Source organism: Astatotilapia calliptera, chromosome 7 (assembly GCF_900246225.1).
Source record: "Astatotilapia calliptera chromosome 7, fAstCal1.2, whole genome shotgun sequence".
NCBI lineage: Eukaryota > Metazoa > Chordata > Actinopteri > Cichliformes > Cichlidae > Astatotilapia > Astatotilapia calliptera.
Window position 1 is genome coordinate 4,198,565 of NC_039308.1, and position 19,902 is coordinate 4,218,466.

The 19,902-nt window shown below is 40.3% G+C and overlaps 2 protein-coding genes across 2 annotated transcripts; one reads left to right on the forward strand and one right to left on the reverse strand.

The window, feature by feature from the left end:
• Positions 1-2,156: 2,156 nt before the first annotated feature.
• Positions 2,157-6,181, forward strand: LOC113027245 (olfactomedin-like). The gene is made up of 5 exons (XM_026176865.1): positions 2,157-2,196; positions 2,311-2,469; positions 3,064-3,276; positions 3,413-3,545; positions 4,945-6,181. The coding sequence occupies exons 1-5, from the start codon at positions 2,158-2,160 to the stop codon at positions 5,805-5,807; spliced, it is 1,407 nt and encodes a 468-aa protein (XP_026032650.1). The 5' UTR covers position 2,157; the 3' UTR covers positions 5,808-6,181.
• A 2,725-nt stretch (positions 6,182-8,906) lies between these two features.
• On the reverse strand, positions 8,907-19,884 carry LOC113027240 (olfactomedin-4-like). Its single transcript, XM_026176860.1, has 7 exons — positions 19,831-19,884; positions 19,585-19,707; positions 19,298-19,516; positions 15,143-15,296; positions 10,016-10,243; positions 9,427-9,595; positions 8,907-9,347 (listed from the first exon to the last, which is right to left on the reverse strand). The coding sequence occupies exons 1-7, from the start codon at positions 19,882-19,884 to the stop codon at positions 8,912-8,914; spliced, it is 1,383 nt and encodes a 460-aa protein (XP_026032645.1). The 3' UTR covers positions 8,907-8,911.
• Between the last annotated feature and the right edge of the window lie 18 nt (positions 19,885-19,902).

Sequence of the window (19,902 nt, forward strand, 5' to 3'; positions counted from 1 at the left end):
CCGTGTATATCTCCTGGACATTTGTATTGCTCAAAGTGTTTGTATGGAACAAAGAGAATTGTATTGATTACAGTGATTATTGACTGAGCATTAAACACCGTTGTTCTTCCTTCAGCCTGAAGATCAAAGAATTGTTGTTTTTTTTTACAGGCCCCTGAACTAAAATGAGTTTGATACCCCTGGTCTATACCAAAATTATTATTATTTTTAATTATGTTGATAAATACATGTCTTACATGTGTCTTTATTAATTTTTGTCCAGCACTAACAGTCTTAACCTATTGTGATAACAAGCTATAGTCTGCTACAATCTGCTGGTCATGTTTCAGAGATGGATATTCCAATAGTAACCCATATAAATGACTAATACGTGCACTATTTTGAAGCTTTACAAGGATGTTGTGGTTGCAGAGCCTGGAATGGTGAAATTTCAGGAACAGAAAGTGTCCACTTTGAGTCAGACTGATATTTTATTTTTTTAATTCTTTTTTTATTCTGTGGTTTTGTTATGCACACCATGTCTCACCACCGATGATTCATTTTGCATTCTAAGCTCTTTTAACTTCCCTAAATCTGCCAAGTTTCCAAATATACATTTTTGGCAAATATATAGTTTTACCAACATGAAGCACATTTTTAGAAAGTAGAAGTTCCTATTTTTTATGTGAGGTGTCATATATGCAGCGACTATGACATAAGTGTTCCCATTTGGGCATTCGAAATCAGCAAAATTCCAAAACTATACCTGTAAAAATAAGTGGGCCAATGGCAGTGGATGTTAAAAAGTTAACTGTAGTGTGAGAACTGAAAAAGCTTACTTTAGAAATATCAGGTGCTCTTAATTGATTGCATGTCTTAACACTGCAGTCTTTCATCAAATTAATTAAATGATAGTATATTTTGTAATATTCTGAAAAGATTGTTATTAACCCTATGAGGTCTTCCATCATTGTTGATGAGCCCAAAAACCAATATGATTACTAAGTCATATACTATATTTTCAGAGAATAGTGACCTTTTTTTTCTTTTTGAAGAAACTGAAAGTGTTATAATATTGCATTGTATACCCTCTCCCTGGTTGTGAATATATAATGAGATTAAAGAATAAAACATATTAATAATAATAATAATAATAATAATAATAATAATAATAATAATAATAATAATAATAATAAATAAATAAAAATATACTGATCGGATTGTCACTGACCTTGATAGGTTAAACTGCAGTAGTAAGCAAGGTGAAAGCAGATGTAGCAGAAATCATAGTTTGTCAGGGTTTTTTTTTTAATGTAAAATAAATAAAAAGTAAGCAAAAATAATTGAGAATTAAGATTAGCAGCTCATGGTTGTTTGCAATTTTGGCAATTCCAGGCTTCAGTTCCAGTTTAATTTATTAATGGGATTCTTTAATCCCATTAGTATCCTCTTCAGCACAGAGATGTTGACTCAATACAGGTTGTAGCCTCATTACACAGAGAAGCCTGTGCTTCCTTGAGCTTTACTCTATACTGTAGACTACATCAGCTGTTAATGCAATGGAATTAACAGCTGGATTTCTGAACAAGCATGGCATTATATCATAGTAATACATCACTGTAAATGCCCACTTTTTAAAGTTTAACTTTTTTCATTAATCATAAAAATGTTCACTATAAAAAAAAAGCTAACGACTACAACCTGCAAAGGTATATATTATTTTTGAGTGTCTTTTTTAAGCAGCGTTTCAAAATTAGATTTTCATACTAACATATGATGAAAACTTAATTTCTACTGGATTTGTTGTTTTAAACATGAATTTAGCTTTAAAATCAGTGGGCAGTTCATTCCACTTTTATTATATAGTTAAAAATAAATAAATGAATGAAAAATCAACAGTTGAATGAAAAAAACGAAATAATCGTCTAAGGAAGACTGAAAAGGGGAAATGAGAGCCAGTAAACTAACAATGCATAAAGAAAGCGGGAGGGGTCGTACAAAACGCCAGTTTGATGTTCTTAGTTGTGTCATTTGTCCAAGTGGTTTTAAGGCTGTGGAGCAACTTATCAGTGACAGGAAGCAAACCGGCAAATTCTGTGTTTGTTGTGAGTGAGTTTTTCTAAAGAAAACAGAAGAAGACTGTGTGTCAGTGTTGGTCCAGTCTCAGTTTCTCTAAAAATGCTGCAGCTGCTTCTATTGCTGCTGCTGTCATCCACAGTAAGTCACACTTCTAGTCGATAAATTTAAAAAAGTATTATATGTAGTATTTTTTGTTGTTTGTTTACCATGTAAATAGACTTTAAGAATTTGTGCTCCTATTTGCAAAATCAGGCTGACAGCCAGAGTCAGCGAGTGTCGGGCTACAAGAAGGCAAATGCATGTGTGTGCCAGCTAAACTCCACCATGTGGGTGTTTCCTGCTCAGAAGTTTAAGTACGTGTTGGAGGAAGTTCACACCTGTGAAGAATCTCTGAATAACCTACAAGAAGAGGTAAGAACTCATCTATATGCTTTATTGTACTGAAGTAAGCTCTCAGGAACTAACGTTGTACTATTAAACAACTAAAATACAAGTAAAAATGAATCAATAATCAAGAAAACATTATTTAATAATTCATTAATTATTATTATCATAATGAATACTAAGTATGGGTATAATCAATCAATTGATATTTCATTATTTAAAGATAAACACTGTATCAAAGTTTTTTCATAACATTCATATATTATTTTATATGCTGCTTGCAAAAGACTTGTCTTTGAAAATAAAATAAAAAGCTTGGCTTCACTGGCCTTTCTTACATATATCTTATCATTTGGGGATTCAAATGTTTAAAATTATTGTTGTTATTCTTAATAATATGAGACTACACAGCTGAGGTCCATGATCTCTTATCTTTCAACAGATGGATATCTATCTATAATAGAAAATATGTACAGTATTTTATAATATAGGGTAACCACTTTTTCTTTCCCCTCAAAATATTAACTTTTTAAAATTTGGATGTATTTTTTACATAGCTCGTATAGGAAAAAAAAGCCATGTCTTTGAACAAAGGATTTTTTTTGTCTGCATTTCTTGCAGCTGACGTTCTCTAGCCAACGTCTCCCTCTGATCCAGGATCAGTTTACCAACTTTACGGCTCGGCTGGAGCCCTACAACTACCTGCACTCCCAGGGCCTGTATACAGAACTGTCCCTGCGCCAGCTGGGCCAGGAGCTCAGCCAGTTACAGGTGGACATCGATGTGGTCCACAGCCAGCTTAACAACTCCGAGACACAGAAACTCTCCAAAGAGGTAGAGCTAAAATAGCAAATGGCAGCAAAAAACAACAGAAAGAAAAGATTTAATGTTATACTATGTCAGGTCACATGTGACCTGTTGTGATGTAACAGAATTATCAATAGAATAATATTATATCCATTTCTGATAGGCTGATAGACTACATAAACATGTAAACAAGATGCAAACAATAGACACGCTTAACATGAAGACTGTGAAGGAGAAACTGCGCTACCTAAAGAATAATGTGGAGACCTGCAAGTCAATCCCCAAAGACTTCAGAGGTATGTGAGGTGTGTGTGTGGTGTGTGTGTGTGTGTGTGTGTGTGTGTGTGTGTGTGTGTGTGTGTGTGTGTGTGTGTGTGTGTGTGTGTGCGTGCACATGTTTAGATATCTTTGTGATGACAGAAAATTGGCATGCTACTATATTTGTGAGGACCAACAGTCACTTATGGGAACAGAATGCCTGTTTGGCATTTTTGAGGTGCAAAATGTGATTTTAGTATCAGGGTTACAGTTCACACTCTGGGTCCACACACCTGAATCAAATGATTAGTTAATTACCAGGCCTCTGGTTGAGGAGGTAATTTAGCCATTTGACTCAGCTGTGTTGGATCAAGGACACATCTAAAACCTGCAGGACACCGGCACTTGAGGCCTGGAGTTCCATACCCCCAGTTTAGGCTATGGCTTAGGGTGAACGTGAGTGAGGGCCCTTTGGTGGCTTGGTTGATTTCCATGGACGGGCTGGCTTGGCAGGCACCTGATGCGCTGGTTGGGGCTTGGAAGGTGGTTGTGGACTGGCAGGCCGCGCAGGGCATTGACAGGCGAGACCAGGCTACTTTGAGATGAGACTAGATGAGACGTCAACCTCTGGCTGAATCGTGGCTGGACCATATATGCTCGGCTGAGCATACAGCTGGCACAAGAGGCTGCTGGCTAGGGTCTCCTGAACCCCCAGCTGGAGCATAAAGTTGGAGGCTGGGCTCTCATGTACCCCCAGCTCAAACATGAAGTTGCTGACTAGCCCTGTCTGACCCTCCAGCTGGCACAGCGGACCTGGGCAACCTCTGCTGAGCCCCCAAGTGGGAGTAGAAACAAGTACTTCTGGGGACCCAGAGCACACTGAGTCCTTCGACTCTGCCTCTGGATCCGACCCGGCCCATATTTTAGACCCACAGGAGTCTAGTTTGGTCTCACAGCAACCTGTCTCACAACAAACAGTTCTAGCTGGCATTAGAGCTGAAAATCCAGTCTCTACATTGTCTATAGTAACAGAATTCCCAGAAAGTGAGAGAGGACAAAGACACAAGGGGAACCTACACAGACAAGGAGATTACACATTTTAAACAGAAAAAGGCTTATAAGCAAGGAGACATGGACGATAACGAGTCTAATATACTAGACTCAACTTCAACTAATACCAACTAATAATAACCCGAGAACTTTATATTATTTCATAAATAAGAAAAAATACAAAATAACTCAAAATGCTGGGTCACCGACCCAGCCCTCTGTCAGACCCAGTGCAGAGCCATCCCAGTCTAGAAATAAAAAGCTTCCCCTTTTCAAAGCAAGGATACACCTTAAGGGGATGATAAGTAATGATGATAAATGACAACAATTGACTGTATCTATATCATCATCTGCTTCAAAAACCTTCTGATCTTTCTATCTTTCCAGTTCAGGACAAGCACTGCGTCAGAGGTCTGATCACCAACATCAGTGACCCTATCACGACCAAAGTCAGTCCTCATGGTAAGAGCTATATCTCTGGTTCGTGGGGAAAACAAGCCCAGAACGAGAGCGAGGGGCAGAAGAACAGTTACTGGGTTCAACCTCTGCTCAGCAGCCACATCTGGGGCAACACTGTGCGCCTTTACCAAACCTACGAAGACTTCATGGCCTCAACAAACCACAGAGAATTTACCTTTGCTTCATCTTACAGTCATCCCAGCACAAATGAAGGTCCGAACGCCGTCCTGTATGGCGAGGCTCTGTATTATCACTGCTACCGCTCTGCAGACATTTGCCGGTACGACCTTGAGGCCAACGAGGTCAAACGGGTGACTCTTCCAGGCACTGGTGTGGGTTTCAACAACAAGTTCCCCTATTGTTATTACGATTGCCGGCTCAATAGTGATGTTGATGTAGAGGCAGATGAAACAGGACTGTGGGCTCTCTATGCCACTATAGGTAACCATGGTAACCTTGTGATCAGCCGGTTAGTTTGGGACAGCGAGGTGAAGAGTCTCAACGTGACACAGACGTGGGAAACGAGGTTGTTCAAGAAGGCAACGAGCAACGCCTTCATGGTGTGCGGTGTGATGTACGCAACTCGTTACGTTAATGAGTACCGGGAGGAGGTGTTCTACGCCTTCGACACAGCCACAGGCAAAGAAGACAACTCACTAGCAATACCACTGGAGAAGGTAGCTAAAGCAGTGGCTAGTCTGAGCTACAATCCCACCAACAAGCAGATCTACATGTACAACGATGGATACTTGCTGGCCTACCAGGCCCACTTCAGATCTGAAGCTTTGTAGCTAGTTATTGTCACATGACCAAGCCCCCCCCCCCCCCAAAAAAAAAGGCAATGGCTTTTTCTGTGCAACAGCAATCTTAGCAGATGTTGCAAATGCTGAAGATATATCATGTATGCTGCATGCATGCTGCAAGAAAAAAAAGCAATGATTTAAAAAGTGCAGTTTAAGGACTATTTTATGCAACAGTGATGTTAGCTACAAATACCACAGATATGTCATGTATGCTGTAAAAACTGTTCTTATACTAATAATGTCATTTGGTTAAACTGAATGCAAACACCGGTTAGAACCATAATAAAGTCTTCAGTACCAAAAACATCAAGATTTTAACTATTTTGGGTTTACAGCTTCTAACATTACTGCTAACACTGTAGGGGTAGGTTTAAAAAATTGATTTTATCATAGAAATTGATTTTAGTTTGAATAATGTGATATTGATACCCAAAATCGATTTTTAAATGTAAATGTATTTTGCTAGAAACGGCAGAGTCTGAGGTTAAAGCTCACAAAACTGTTTCAATCATCAAACAGCTAATGATGTAAACGGATTTTGCAAAAAGATGTAAATGCAAAGCATGCCCCCCCCCCCCCCCCCCCCCCATTCACCCAACGGGGACATGCCACTGGGTGCTGAAAGGCAACATCTCACAGATTCTGAAGCTGCAGGTTTCATCACTCTCCGACCAAAATTCACTGAACCAGCAGCAAAAGAAGATCAAGACTACGCTTCACGTTTGAAAAGGATTGTCACGAATTCTATCTTCCTCTTGCTGTTTTGCTTCCACCATGAGAAAATCACACTTCATGCACAGCTTTCTCTCTCTGAATGTACTAAAATTTCTGTTTTTTGCATTATTCACTTGCTTATTACGCACCAGTCTACCGTTGTGTAAAGTGCTGCTGCCCGCTACTTTTTTCTCCAAAACAGACTTCTGAAAAGAAGGGCCAATTTCTGCTGTTCAATACCAAAAAAAATTAAACTTTAATAATTATGCCAAATTATAAAACGCTTAGCTGTAGTCGCTAATAAAACCTCCTTAACTTTGCTCTGCTTCACTTCAGCATTAGGTAATGTTTATATGCTGATTCATGGTTTTCTTCAGTTTTTGATGTACTGCAAAATATTTTTAAGGTGTTTATCTGCTATAAAAAGCCAGCCAGAAAAATCTCCTTCATATTTGTTTGTGTTTTATTCTTAGGTACAATAATGGATTGCATTTATATAGCACTTTTCTAGACACTCAGGCCCCTCTGGCCAACACCAGTAGGCGGTAGGTGAAGCGTCTTGCCCAAGGACACAACGACCAGGACAGATAGAGCTGGGGATCGGACCGGCAACCTTCCAGTTACAAGATGTGACCTCTAAGGTCTCACAAGTGTTAGATTTATTTTTATATATATATAGATATGCATAGATATAAAATAATGGATTTGTACTGATAAGATAAGATAAGATAAGATAAGATAAGATAAGATAAGATAAGATAAGATAAGATAAGATAAGATAAACCTTTATTAGTCCCACAAATGGGAAATATTTGGGTCACGGCAGAAAGTACAAATTTAAGAGCAGGTAATACTGCACATCAGGGAGACAGTTACAGTTGTGTATGGGATGTGTGTGTGTCTGTCTGCACGTGTGTGGCCATCTTCAGAGACCATGTTGTAGAGTCTGACATTAAGTTGGGAGGAAAGTCCTGCAAAATCTCTCCATCCCAGCCTGGGTGCCGCAGCCTGCCACTGAAGGAGCTGCTCAATGCTGTCAGAGTCTCTTGAATGGGGTGGGAAATGTTGTCCGACAGGGACGACAGCTTAACCACCATTCTCCTGTCACTCACCACCGCCACTGGGTCCAGAGGGCATCCTAGAACAGAGCTGGCTCTCCGGATCAGCCTGTTCAGTCTCTTCTCTTCCAGCAGAGATGCTGCCGCCTTGGCAGACCTCACAGTAAAAGATGGCTGAGGCCACCACAGAGTCATAGGTCTTTCAGGAGTGGGCCCTTCACTCCAAAAGACCTGAGTCTCCCCAGTAGGTACAGCCTGCTCTGCCCTTTCCTGTAGATAAATGATCAGAATTATAATATTTCCGTGAATATTGACTGTGTCAAAATTGAATCGAATCACTGGTGGAAATCAAAATACATTGCCCTATACCATTGGGACCACTTTGGATTTTACCTTCCATATCTGCTTCCATTGCTGCACATGGACATCCTTCTCCTGTCCTGGTTCTGCTGGAAGTTCCTTCCTGTTAAAAAGGAGTTTTTCCTTTCCACTGTCGCCAAATCACCTGCTCATGGGAGCGATATGATTGTTGGGGTTTCTCTGGGTTTTTTTTATATTATTATAGGGTTTTTACTTTACAATATAAACACAACAGCGTATCAGTTGAGTGTAGGCCATTGCACCTTGGTGGTCTGCGCTTGAATTATGAACTATAAAATGTGTAATATCAGATACTTGAAGGATAATTTTTAAATGTTACACAATGTTAAGGTTAGTCAGTGTAAATGCTGGAGAATATTTCACAAATATCTCCATAAACAATGTAAATGGTAGATACCATTAGAAAGTAGGAATGTTTTTATTCATGTGGCCATTTCAAAAAAAATTAATCATAGATTAGTTTTCTGCATTCAGAAAAAAGAGGATTTTTATGTCACGCATGGAAAGAGCCAGTACTTAGAGTAATACACTGGTACAACAACTAACGAGTTGATAATCAGTTTGAATTTAATTTACTTATTTAGATAAATGCTACGCTAATGTCACTGCAAGGATTTCTCCACAAATGTCAGAACAACAATCGTGTAACTTTTATGAGAATATGACATTTGTATGTTTACATAAAAAAAAAATATAATAACATAGTTAGACTGACTCTGAACATTAAAACCACTACACTGGAAATATTGATTTTATTGAATAAAGAGAGTACAAGGCAACAATGAACTATTTATTTACACTGGTAGAATTAGATTAATGGAGAAATACATTGTTTATGAAATGTGATGCATTAAACATGAAACATCTTGAGAAAAAACTGTTTTGAATTCAGACTTTTATAGAGATCAATCAATTTTGCAGAAATGAAACAACATCAATTTACCCAAACAACACCTTGTAGGAAACCATGTTGGAGTCACAGTAAGCATGCAGCATCTGGTCCACAGGGCTGTAATTTAGGCTTTGAATGTTGGTAGACATTTTGTTCATGAAGATGCCAATGTTGAACTTCTCCTGTCCCGTCACGGTGTTGAATGAGTAAAAGATCTCCTCGACCTCCCTGTTAATGTAACGTGTCGCATAGAGAACGCCACACGCCATGAAGGTGTTGGTCACTGCCCGCTTGTAGACTGAAGTGCGCCAGGTACGCCTAAGTGTTGGTGTTTCACCCTCCTCTAGCTTGGAGAGAACCAAGTTGCCAAAGTCCTGAGTGGTGGTGTAGACCACCCAGACACCAGACTCATCTGTTGCCAGGTCCAGGTCAGTGTATGGGTAGCATTCCTCAAGATGGCAGAAGTTACCTTTTGAGTTGTACCTGGTTAACAGAGGATAGCAGTGAAAGTTTCTGTCATAGTTATTCTTTAAACTAACATTTTCAAAGTTGAGTAACAAACCTGGTGCCTTTTGGTAGTTGTAAGGTTGTGACACTTTTAGTGGTGAGATTAAATCGACAAACATAATCTTGGTTGTAACAGTTGTAGTACAAAGCCCCTCCATACAGAACATTATTTGGACCCTGGATAGTGTTGGTAGTTGGGTTTGAGGAGTGGATCTGGACGTTACCTGAAGAAGAAAAAGGAGGAATAAACGTATGTTAATAGTTTAAAACTATAATTTGCTTCACAGAAATGTGCCAGTAATTAAAACAATCGTGCACTTTACTTTATTCCACTTTAAGTAAGGAAAATGTCAGTGTTCTCTTATAATATTAAAGAGTAAAGTCACTTTTATTGTGGTCTGCATAATTCAATTTTAGGTACAGTTGGGTATTGTAGTTACCTAGCAAACTTTAAACGGTCCTTTCCATACACATTCAGTAACCCAACGTACAACAAACCTCCAGGTTAATTTCTTTCTTTCTTGGAAATTCAAATGATTCAATAAACTACTAATTTACCAACTTCAGTGTGATCCCAGTGTAAACAGTAAGGGTTTTTTACATTTCGTAGGGGAATAAACAAAGAGAAGCGAGCAGTTCCTTACCTGGGACGCTCACTCCAATGATGAGAGAACTCAGACTGCTGTAAAGACGAACATAGTGGGCATATATATTACTGGAAGTCAACATGACCAGCCAATACCAGCTCTCTTTGCCTTTCTCTGGTCTGGGATCACGACCCCAGGCTCCGTAAGCATACGAGCCAGGATATTCTCCTTTTGTGTAGACCTTTGGCTCAGTAACATTAACAAGCCGGCTGCGTGCACAGGTACCTGAGGGGAAATGTATAGTGTGTATTAGCTGTTCTCCGTGAGGCTACTTTTATGGAGGAAATGCATATTATAACAGGCCTTTTAAATTTATTTGTATGACAAACTAGAAATTCTTTTATCAATGCATGCTGGGGTTTATTCATCATATAACGATTGAGCTTTCTTTTACTGCAACTACTTTAAAGTAATAATTGTTATTATTATATTATTTATTAAATGAATTCGGTTCAATTCATGATAGCTTGTGTAACTACCTTTTGAACAAATAACTTGAATTAATGATTTTCTGTATGACATTATGTGTTTCTTTCATCTTGTCGACTTCTTCTTTGCAATGTTGCAAAGCTCTCTGAAGGACCCAGCCAAGCATCTAAGTTCGGTTGAGGTTGGGACCTAGCCTTTTACTTCACATATTTTTATTTGAGGTTGTATTTACCTAATTTTAAAGCTTATTGATAGCCATGTTTATCAGTGCAAGTGATTCCTTGTTGCTATTTGAATCCAATTTCAATGCACTGATTGGATTCTTTCATCAGCTGACACAGGCGATCGAGATGATTGATTACTCTAGTGAAAGGCAATGGATAATTAATGGATCCTCACCACAATTTAAACCACATGCAGCTGAGCACTTTTTCTCACATTTGTTTCAGCTTTTCTGACTCAATGACAGATCAAGATTTGGTCTTATTAAGAACTTCACCTATTTTGTATTTTCTATTCAACTGAGTCCTTAATTTTTGTCATCTTTAGAAGTTTAAGGAGCTTGGAAAGAAAAGCGTCTGGACTTCTTTGAGTTGCTTGAAGACGTTTCACCTCTCATCCGAGAAGCTTCTTCAGTTCTAAGGGTTAAATGGTGGAGAGTCCCAGATTTAAACCCAGTGGGAGTTTCCCCCCACAGAGGGACAAAAGGACCCCCTGATGATCCTCTACCTAATCACATGAGCGAAGGTGTGAAAGCAGGTGTGGGTCACAATCAGCCAGGGTTTTGGGTGAGCTCATTGTGAAACCTGGGCCCACCTTATCATGTGATTTCCTGAGGTCAGATGGCCCAGGATGTGAGTGGGCGTTAAGGCGTCTGGGAAGGGATCTCAAAACTGGATTATAGATGGCAGAGAGTTGGTGTCGTAAACCACCGCCTCTGTTCAAAGATGGTCACTCACAGTGGACGTAAATGGCTTCTTTCACTCCTCTTTCAGACCATCTGTCCTCTCTGTCCAAAATGTGAACGTTTGCATCCTCGAAAGAGTGACCTTTGTACTTAAGATGCAGATGAACTGCTGCGTCTTGTCCCGTGGAGGTGGCTCTTCTATGTTGTGCCATGAGCTTGTGAAGTGGCTGTTTGGTCTCTCCGATGTAGAGCTCTGGGTATTCCTCGCTGCACTGTACAGCAAACACCACATTGTTAAGTTTTTGTTTAGGAGTTTTGTCTTTCGGGTGAACCAGTTTCTCTCTGTGTGTGTTGCTGGGTCTGAAGTACACCGGGATGTCATGCTTGGAGAAAACTCTCCTGAGTTTCTCTGATACACCGGCTACATAGAGGATGACAATGTTGTTGCGTCTGTCCTTCTTATCCTCCCTCCCTGGTGTCTGATCTTCTTTCCTGTGCCTCTTTGCTGACTTTATAAACGCCCAATTAGGATAACCGCATGTTTTAAGTGCTTCCTTTACATGTGTGTGTTCCTTCTTTTTCCCTTCAGGCTTAGAGGGAACATGTTCTGCCCGATGGTGTAGGGTCCTGATTACCCCAAGTTTGTGTTGCAGAGGGTGATGGGAGTCAAAGAGGAGGTACTGGTCCGTGTGTGTGAGCTTCCGGTAAACTTCAATGTTGAGGTTGCCATTCTCTTCAATGTGCACAGCGCAGTCCAGGAAAGGCAAACAGTTATCCTTTGTGTCTTCCCTGGTGAACTTGATGTTTTTATCCACGGCGTTAATGTGCGCAGTGAAGGATTCCACTTCTTGTCTTTTGATTTTGACGCAGGTGTTGTCTACATATCTGTACCAGAGGCTGGGTACTCTCCAGAGGTGGGTAGTAACGAGTTACATTTACTCCGTTACATTTACTTGAGTACGTTTTTGAAAAAAATGTACTTTTAAAGTACCTTTTTTGCACGATACTTTTTACTTTTACTTGAGCACATTTGTGAAGAAGAAACGGTACTTTTACTCGGTACATTAACGGTACATTTGCACAATTCGAGTCGTTACTTTAAAACAAAAATAAAAATTTGTTTAACACATTAGATAACATGCTGCCAGTGGAGTTTTTACCAATGAGATGTGGCCATGTAGTCACATGACCAGTTTGAAACTGTGGCGGGCAGAGCGGCCCAAGCGTTTCAAAGTAGCGGACACAAGGAAAGAAGAAACATGAAAACATGGCAGAGTCTACGCTAGAGCTGAAGAGAACACCCTTGGCCTCATATACAAAGAATGTTTTGCTTAAAAGCAGAACAAAGGAACAGCTATGTCTTCAGTGTCGGTGTCTTCAGTGAGAGCCAAAACAAACCAACTTTTCAGCGTGAAACAACTCAACTCGTGTAACCTGAGGAAACGGTAAGTTTTCTCTAAATATATTTTTAGCTCTGGTTAGCTGGATGTCAGTCTTATGTTACAGCAGCTGTCATATTTTCGGCGCTACGTTGTAGTGAGATAAGTTTGTGGGTGTTTTGTGCAGCTTCGGCTGTCCTGTTAACTGCTCGCTGGTTAGCTAACATGAACTATAAGCTAACAGCTAGCCTGGTTAATGATGCTAGAGTTCAACGCGCATGCAAACAGCTCGTCTCTACTGCTTTAACTGTTAAAACAGAAGGCAATACTGCGGCTGACAGGGTTTAATATGTGAAACAGCAGCTTGTTTAGTTTAAACGGTCTACATTAAGCTGGGCAAACACTGTGCGATTTTTTTCAGTCACGTTATTCAGCTCCTGCTCAAACTGTACAATTGAATCTCAGGGGTTAGAAGTTCATAGGTCACGATGCAGGGCCTGACACTCTGATGCGACCTGAGTGCTCAAACTGTGCGTCCATAACATGAAGCTTATCATACAAAACCTGTCACTCGCTCTCCCTCTCTCTGTCTTTTACTCACACAGACACACACACACACACACCATCAACTTTGCTAAATTACTAATGAAAAACATTGACAAGGCAGCTGTGATTGAGCAGCAATGTTCATCCAACTCTTTTCATGGTTGTTGTAGTCGTGATAATTTTGTGAGGCCACATTGAAAAGCCTCAGATACGTAAGCGTAGAGCTGCCACCCAGGCAAAAGAAAAATAGAGCTATATCACGTTATAACGTGAAAAGTATATTGTTCTAACAACCTCACAACCAATGTGATATTATGTGATATTATATTGTTCAGATATAATATGAATGTGATATTATATTGTTCAATAGAGCTATATCATGCTATAACGTGAAAAGTTTATTGTTCTAACAATATACTTTTCACGTTATAACGTGATATAGCTATAGTTTTCTTTTGCCTGGGTGGCAGCTCTACGCTTACGTACTCGGATGAGCTTGCCTCATCCTATAAGTTGTGCCTCCATCTCTTGTGTCCAGATCACATGCTGCACTGCCGTGCTGCTCCACCTTTTCTCTTTCATTTCTGTGTTTGTGCGTGCGCAGTGTGGGAGGCTGCGTTGAGGGGCTACAGGATTTCAAACAGGTTTGATTATCATGCGACCATACGATTGATGATTGGGAGCTGGTTGTGAGGTGTTAAGTGCTTTTTGTTACTCCATGTATACTACACGATGCACGCACGATTAAGGCAAAACACGGGCCGATCCCCAAAACGGTTGCGCGACTGAAAAATCGGTTCAAAATGGGCCAAAAATTGCACAGTGTATGGCCAGCTTTTGGAGGCTAGCTCCAAACAAACATCTGCAGCTTGGCAGCACAATAAGCCCCGACCTAATTCTTTTGCAAACGTTACATCTTTCCACAGGTCTCCACTTCATCAGACATCACCTAGACTCAGAGCTGGATGAGGCCAGCACAAACAGCGGCCTATTCGACGAAGATGATGGATCCATGGGGTCAGGAAAACCAGAAAAGGCGGGTAAAGGCGGTGATATGTAACGCGGTCAGTGATTTTGTCCCTTTCAAGGTCTTGAAAACTTTCTTTTTGTAGCTGCTTGTGGGGTCTCGCTTTAAGGCTTCGTAGGTATTGTTGTCACTGATATAGTGATGTTGTGGTCTTTGCTCAGGAAAGCAACGGCCTTCTTTTCTTGTAACGTGAGTTTAGACGGAGGGACTTTGGCACTGGAGAGGGTGGCGGAGACTTTCATCCTGATTTGCTCTGCTTCTGTCTGTGATGATTTGTTAATCTGTATGGCAGTTTCTGTGGCTGTGATGAGGTCCACTATGGGCAACTGTTGCAGAACAATGGCAAAATTGAGTCCTTTGGCTAATACTTTGTTTTCAGGTTCAGTGAGATTCCGGTCTGAAAAGTTCTTCTCCCATTTTTCCTGACTGTCCTCAGGTGTGTGTTCTTCTCTGAGTTGTGTAGATTCAGACTGAGGAGTGGGTGTTCAAGCAACTCAAAGAAGTCCAGACGCTTTTCTTTCCAAGCTCCTTAGACTACGATGACCTGGATGACTGAGAACCTTCACAGACATCTTTAGAAGTTATTTTCTTCAGTGATCTTCTCCATATTTATCTTATCTTACATTAGCTTAGTTAAGCTTACCTTGGCTTAATGTAAAGATCAGTCAAGTTGGTATGGACACAAATGATTTCATGCTACTAGGCAATATGAATTTACAAGAAAAGATTATTAATTGCTCCAACCCCCAATAATTGGTTCCCACCCCCACCAGGAAAAGAGAAACAAATAAACAATCTTTTTTTTTTTTTTTTTTTAAACTGCGTGATTGACTCACCCTGTGGAGGCTCAGTGGGTGCGACAGTAGTGTTCAGTTTTTCGCTGCACTTGCGTAGATCAACCTTCAGAGCAGCAATGGCTTGTTGTCCCTTTATCACCTGCATGGTGTCGAACTTCTCCAGCTCTTGCATCTCTGTTTTCAAATTCTCCAGCTGAGACAATTTTGGATTGTTTACAAAATCATGAAAAGAGTAACAGGCATCAGTTAAAAATCTATTTCTATATCTATTTTACAATTTTTTTGTACAATTTATTTAAACAATTACTAAATGCAACAACAAATGAATGTCTGTTTAGCTTGCATTTAATCCCAAAAATTTTAAATGTATCAGATATAGATTTGTGGGGTGTAGAATTAATGTTTTATCTTTAAGGCTCATGTACACCCATTATCTTATATTACACAATTACCTCATAATTTGTATCATGCATTTATGTTGTATCCTTCATCGCAAACCGATATGCATTGCAGAGTAATTTGGGATTTAGACTGCTACACTCAGATACTAAGACATAAACAGAGTGAAGCCTTCTTCTCTGAGGAATGTGTGAGGGCGATGGTCTACCTGGACTGGTGGCCCTAATTGAAAGGTAGTCACAATTGCGGTTACTGAGGCTACAGTCTCCACTGCCTCCGTGGTGGGTATGCATGTGAAGCGAGAGACTACATCAAAGAACACCATGGTTTCATCTGGATCCAGGGTAAATTTCTGGACCTTGTCGGTGTAATCGGTGGAGTTCTTGATGTGATACAGGGTGTTCTCCCCACACAACACAATGCACTACCAGATGAGCTGAATGAGTTCTACGCTTGTTTCAATACCCTAAACACCAACCAACACAGAGGGATTCTACCAGTAGAGGCAGCTCTTCACTCACTGTGACTTTGACTGAAGTATGCAAGGTTCTGAGGAGGACTAACCCCCGAAAAGCAGCCGGTCGTGACAACATCCTAAGCCATGCTTTGAGGGTCTGCTCTTCGGTGAGGTGTTTACAGACATTTTTAATTTATCCCTCATCCAGTCAGCTGTGCCCACATGCTTCAAGTCAACCACCTCCCCAAGAAAAACAACATAACCTGTCTGAACCTGTAATGAAGTGTTTTGAGAGGATAGTCATGTCCCATATCAAAGATACCATCCCGGACACACTAGATCCTCTGCAATCCTCTGCATATGGTAAGAACCTTTCTACCGAAGATGCCGTTAATGCAACCATCCAAACAGCCCTTTCAGACCTCCAAAATAAGGACACCTACATTCAAATGCTGTTTACAGACTAGAGTTTTGCATTCAACACCATCATTCCAAACAGACCGTTGGGAAAGCTCTCCACTCTTGGACTGACACCCTCCCTCTGTCGCTGGGTCCTGGACTTCCTCACTAAGATACTCAATGGTGTAAAGATAGTGAGCACAGGGATCCCCCAAGGCTATGTGGTCAATCCACTCCTGGACACCCTTTTCACCCAGAACTGTGTCTCTTCCCAGTACAACACCTCCATCATTAATTTTGTTGATGGGAGATGATCATCATGATGACTAAGGAGATGATTGTTGACCCGAGGATGAGGAGAGACCAGCACGCCTCACTATACATCAACGGGACTCAGGTGGAGACTGTTGTGTGATACCCTGTGTACGCTCAATGATAACCCGTATAGCTAGTAGTACAGCTACTTCAATGTATTTGCAATTGGCACAAATTGACCCAGATTATGTGCCAGATGTCATCAATGATGATCCTGATGTATGTATTGAGCATTAGGTTGTGAATTACTCGATTGTCCAAGAAGAGAATGAAGTTTTCTTCTTTCTCTTTTCTTCTTTTAAAAAAAATTTTGATATTAAGCTTACTCGAAGGACTAGTTACATTTATGATTTGTTTCACATTTATGATTTGTCTTTATATTATGTTATTACATTCTGTCTTTATACTATGTTATCATTTCATGATAAAAGGGGGGAACTGTTGTGATATTTTGATACCATGGTAGCATTTACAGGATATTGTTTTATAGTGATATTATACAGGAAAACTGTTACTCAATAAGGCCCATTTACTAGTTGTTTTTCTCTTTCTCTGTGACCCAAGAATTAATGTGTAAGACTCACAGGCTGGTACCCCAAGGTCGAAAATACCACAGAGACGAGACCACTTCCTTACTCCCATCCTCCCTTCCTTATCCTTTAGAAAAGAGCTTGTTAAAGGCCAGGTGGTTTGTTTCAGAATTCACTAATGAAAGAACTCTGTATTCTATGTCTAGGAGTGTATTTTGCTGGAATGATCATAAATTGTAGCTGAACTGATAAACTACACAAAGGATACTTCTTTGCTCAGAAGGCAGGAAGACGTTTCCTTATTTGGTCTGTACCGGTTTGAACTGAGAACCTGCTGACACACGAACCTTTTTTTCCTCTATATAAACTGTTGTATACTGAATAAACCTTTGAGTTGATTGTGGGAGAGCAACCTGAACAGTCTCTGTATCATTTTGTTCTCCTAACTGCTCCCGACGTCGTAACTAACCTGCTGAACGGCATACCTGAGTGTTACTTTGAATAATTAGGAATCTTATAAGGAAAGGACAAAACTCTGCTTATCGGTGCTCACGCCTTGGAGGAAACCCGATCCACGGAGAAACCCGGGACGGAGATTTCTTTCAGAGACGGTGAAGACATTCAAATCTCTTTGTACCCACATCAGTGAGGATCTCACCTGGACCCATAACACACAGCAGATCATCAAGAAGGTTCAACAACAACTCTTTTATCTAAGAAAGCTGAAAAAATTTGGATTACCCTCCAAACTGCTCAGCAACTTTTACAGATGCACAGTGGAGAGTATTCTGACAAACTCCGGGAATGGAAATAACACCATTCAGGAAAGGAAGGCTCTCCAGCGTGTCTCTAAAATGGCGCAATTCATCTGCGGAGTACCCTTGCCATGCTTAGAGTCAGTTGGGGTTTATTCTAACTTATTTCAGTTATTTTTTTATTTAGTTGTTTGTAGGGAACTTGCAAAATGACAATTTCATTGCTCAGCGTAAGCATTTGTGTTTTGCAGTGTATATGACAATAAACTTCTTAAATCTTGAATAATTCTTTGATAGCCCATGTGTTTAAAGCTGTTTGAGATATTGTACTACCCATAAAAACAATAACCTGGGTTAAATGTATGTCTTTGTTCATTGTTGTTCTTGCACTTTCTTTCTGATTTTCCTCCTTAAGTCTTTGTCTGAGAATTGCACACCTCCGGTAAACTGGAAGTGAACAGCGCAGAGGAAAAGTGAAGACAAAGTAGTAAGAAATGGTCTATTCATTAGAGTGCGACACCGTTTGTGCAAAGAGGATATTACAGGTAAAAAAAATTAGTGCCAACTAGTGGCAGGACTGAGCTCAAGTGCTATCTGGCTCCATCTGGTGGAAGGAGGGGGGGTCTGCAGAATCTTGGAATCTTCTGGTGACAATAACAACAATGTTTAAAACGATGATTAAAGGGAAGCTAAGCTCCTTAGACTACGATGACCTGGATGACTGAGAACCTTCACAGACATTGTGTTGTGTAAAATCTTAAATAAAATTGCAACCACCAGCTGAGCTCGTCTTTTGAAGTGAGATTTATCAAAAGAAAAAGAAAAACACTGCAGAAAACGTTTTTTAGGAAGGACACCGCCCTGAACTATTTTATACCTCCCCAAACACTCTCAAACAAAGAACATTCCTCATTCTCAAGGTAACTGAGGCCAGAAAAGCAGCTCTAGATGGCTCCACTCTGGTCCACCTTTGCTGGCAAGCTCACCTCCACCATATCAAGGCACAATTCTTGAGCAACCACCCATGCAAGCCTCACTCATGGTGGACAGATGTGGAGTTTTAGAAGAGAAGGCAGCTGCACTACCACATTGTTTTTACTGCATTTTTTTTTTACCAGATTCAATAAAAGTGTTTACTGCTTTTCTCTTTGAGCCACAGGTCCATGGTGCCATGTAAGCCAAATTTGAAATTGCAACCGTCTAATAATAAATTGTGAAAACGTATAATATGAGTGTTTTTCACTTTTCTCATGAAAACACTCAGCTGGGACAAAGATACAGTGATGTAGTAATCTTTAGAATGATGTCAGCATTTTGCAGCATGTGGTTGTGAATCTACCTGTTTAGTGGCGTTAGCAGTGAGGATCTGGTGTTTCTGGGTGGTGCTGTTGAGCTTGTCAATCAGCTGCTTGATCTCAGTCATTTCATTCTCTATAACATACAAGCTGAGAACTCCATACAGCTCTCCGTCATCCTCCTTCTCCAGGATCAGCACATCTTTGTTCAGCTGGGAGAGGCGATGCTCCAACCCCAGCAGCAGACTCTCCAGCTCCACAGTCTGCAGAGGCAGCAGTGATTAACCAGGAATGGAGACAAACAGTATGAGAGCTTTAAAAGACTAGTTACCTTCTCTGGGGTGATGTTGCTGTTGCAGTCTGATACATTGGTTTCAACTATCCTGAGTTTTTCATGAGGGAATGCCTTCTCTGAGTTATTCAGCTCACATGCACATGTTTCTAGTGGAGACACCTGAAAGATAGATTAACTGGCAAGTGAAATAAGCAGAACATCACATTTAGTGGTATTTTACATTTTTTACTTAATAGAAAATAGATATTTTTTCATTGAAATGAAGTCTTCAGTATTTCTTACCTGTTGGGTGAATGTGAGCAGAGCCCACAGTGGAATGATCATGTACAGCTTCATGGTGAATCAGAGAGCAGA

Excerpts from the sequence above, each read along its gene's own strand:
- LOC113027245 (XM_026176865.1), top strand. The coding sequence starts at position 2,158 with ATGCTGCAGCTGCTTCTATTGCTGCTGCTGTCATCCACA. Across the intron at positions 2,197-2,310 it reads TGCTGCTGCTGTCATCCACA|GCTGACAGCCAGAGTCAGCG; the intron begins GTAAGTCACACT and ends TTGCAAAATCAG. Across the intron at positions 2,470-3,063 it reads TGAATAACCTACAAGAAGAG|CTGACGTTCTCTAGCCAACG; the intron begins GTAAGAACTCAT and ends CATTTCTTGCAG.
- LOC113027240 (XM_026176860.1), bottom strand. The coding sequence starts at position 19,884 with ATGAAGCTGTACATGATCATTCCACTGTGGGCTCTGCTCACATTCACC. Across the intron at positions 19,708-19,830 it reads TGCTCACATTCACCCAACAG|GTGTCTCCACTAGAAACATG; the intron begins GTAAGAAATACT and ends TCTATCTTTCAG. Across the intron at positions 19,517-19,584 it reads GCAACATCACCCCAGAGAAG|ACTGTGGAGCTGGAGAGTCT; the intron begins GTAACTAGTCTT and ends CTGCCTCTGCAG.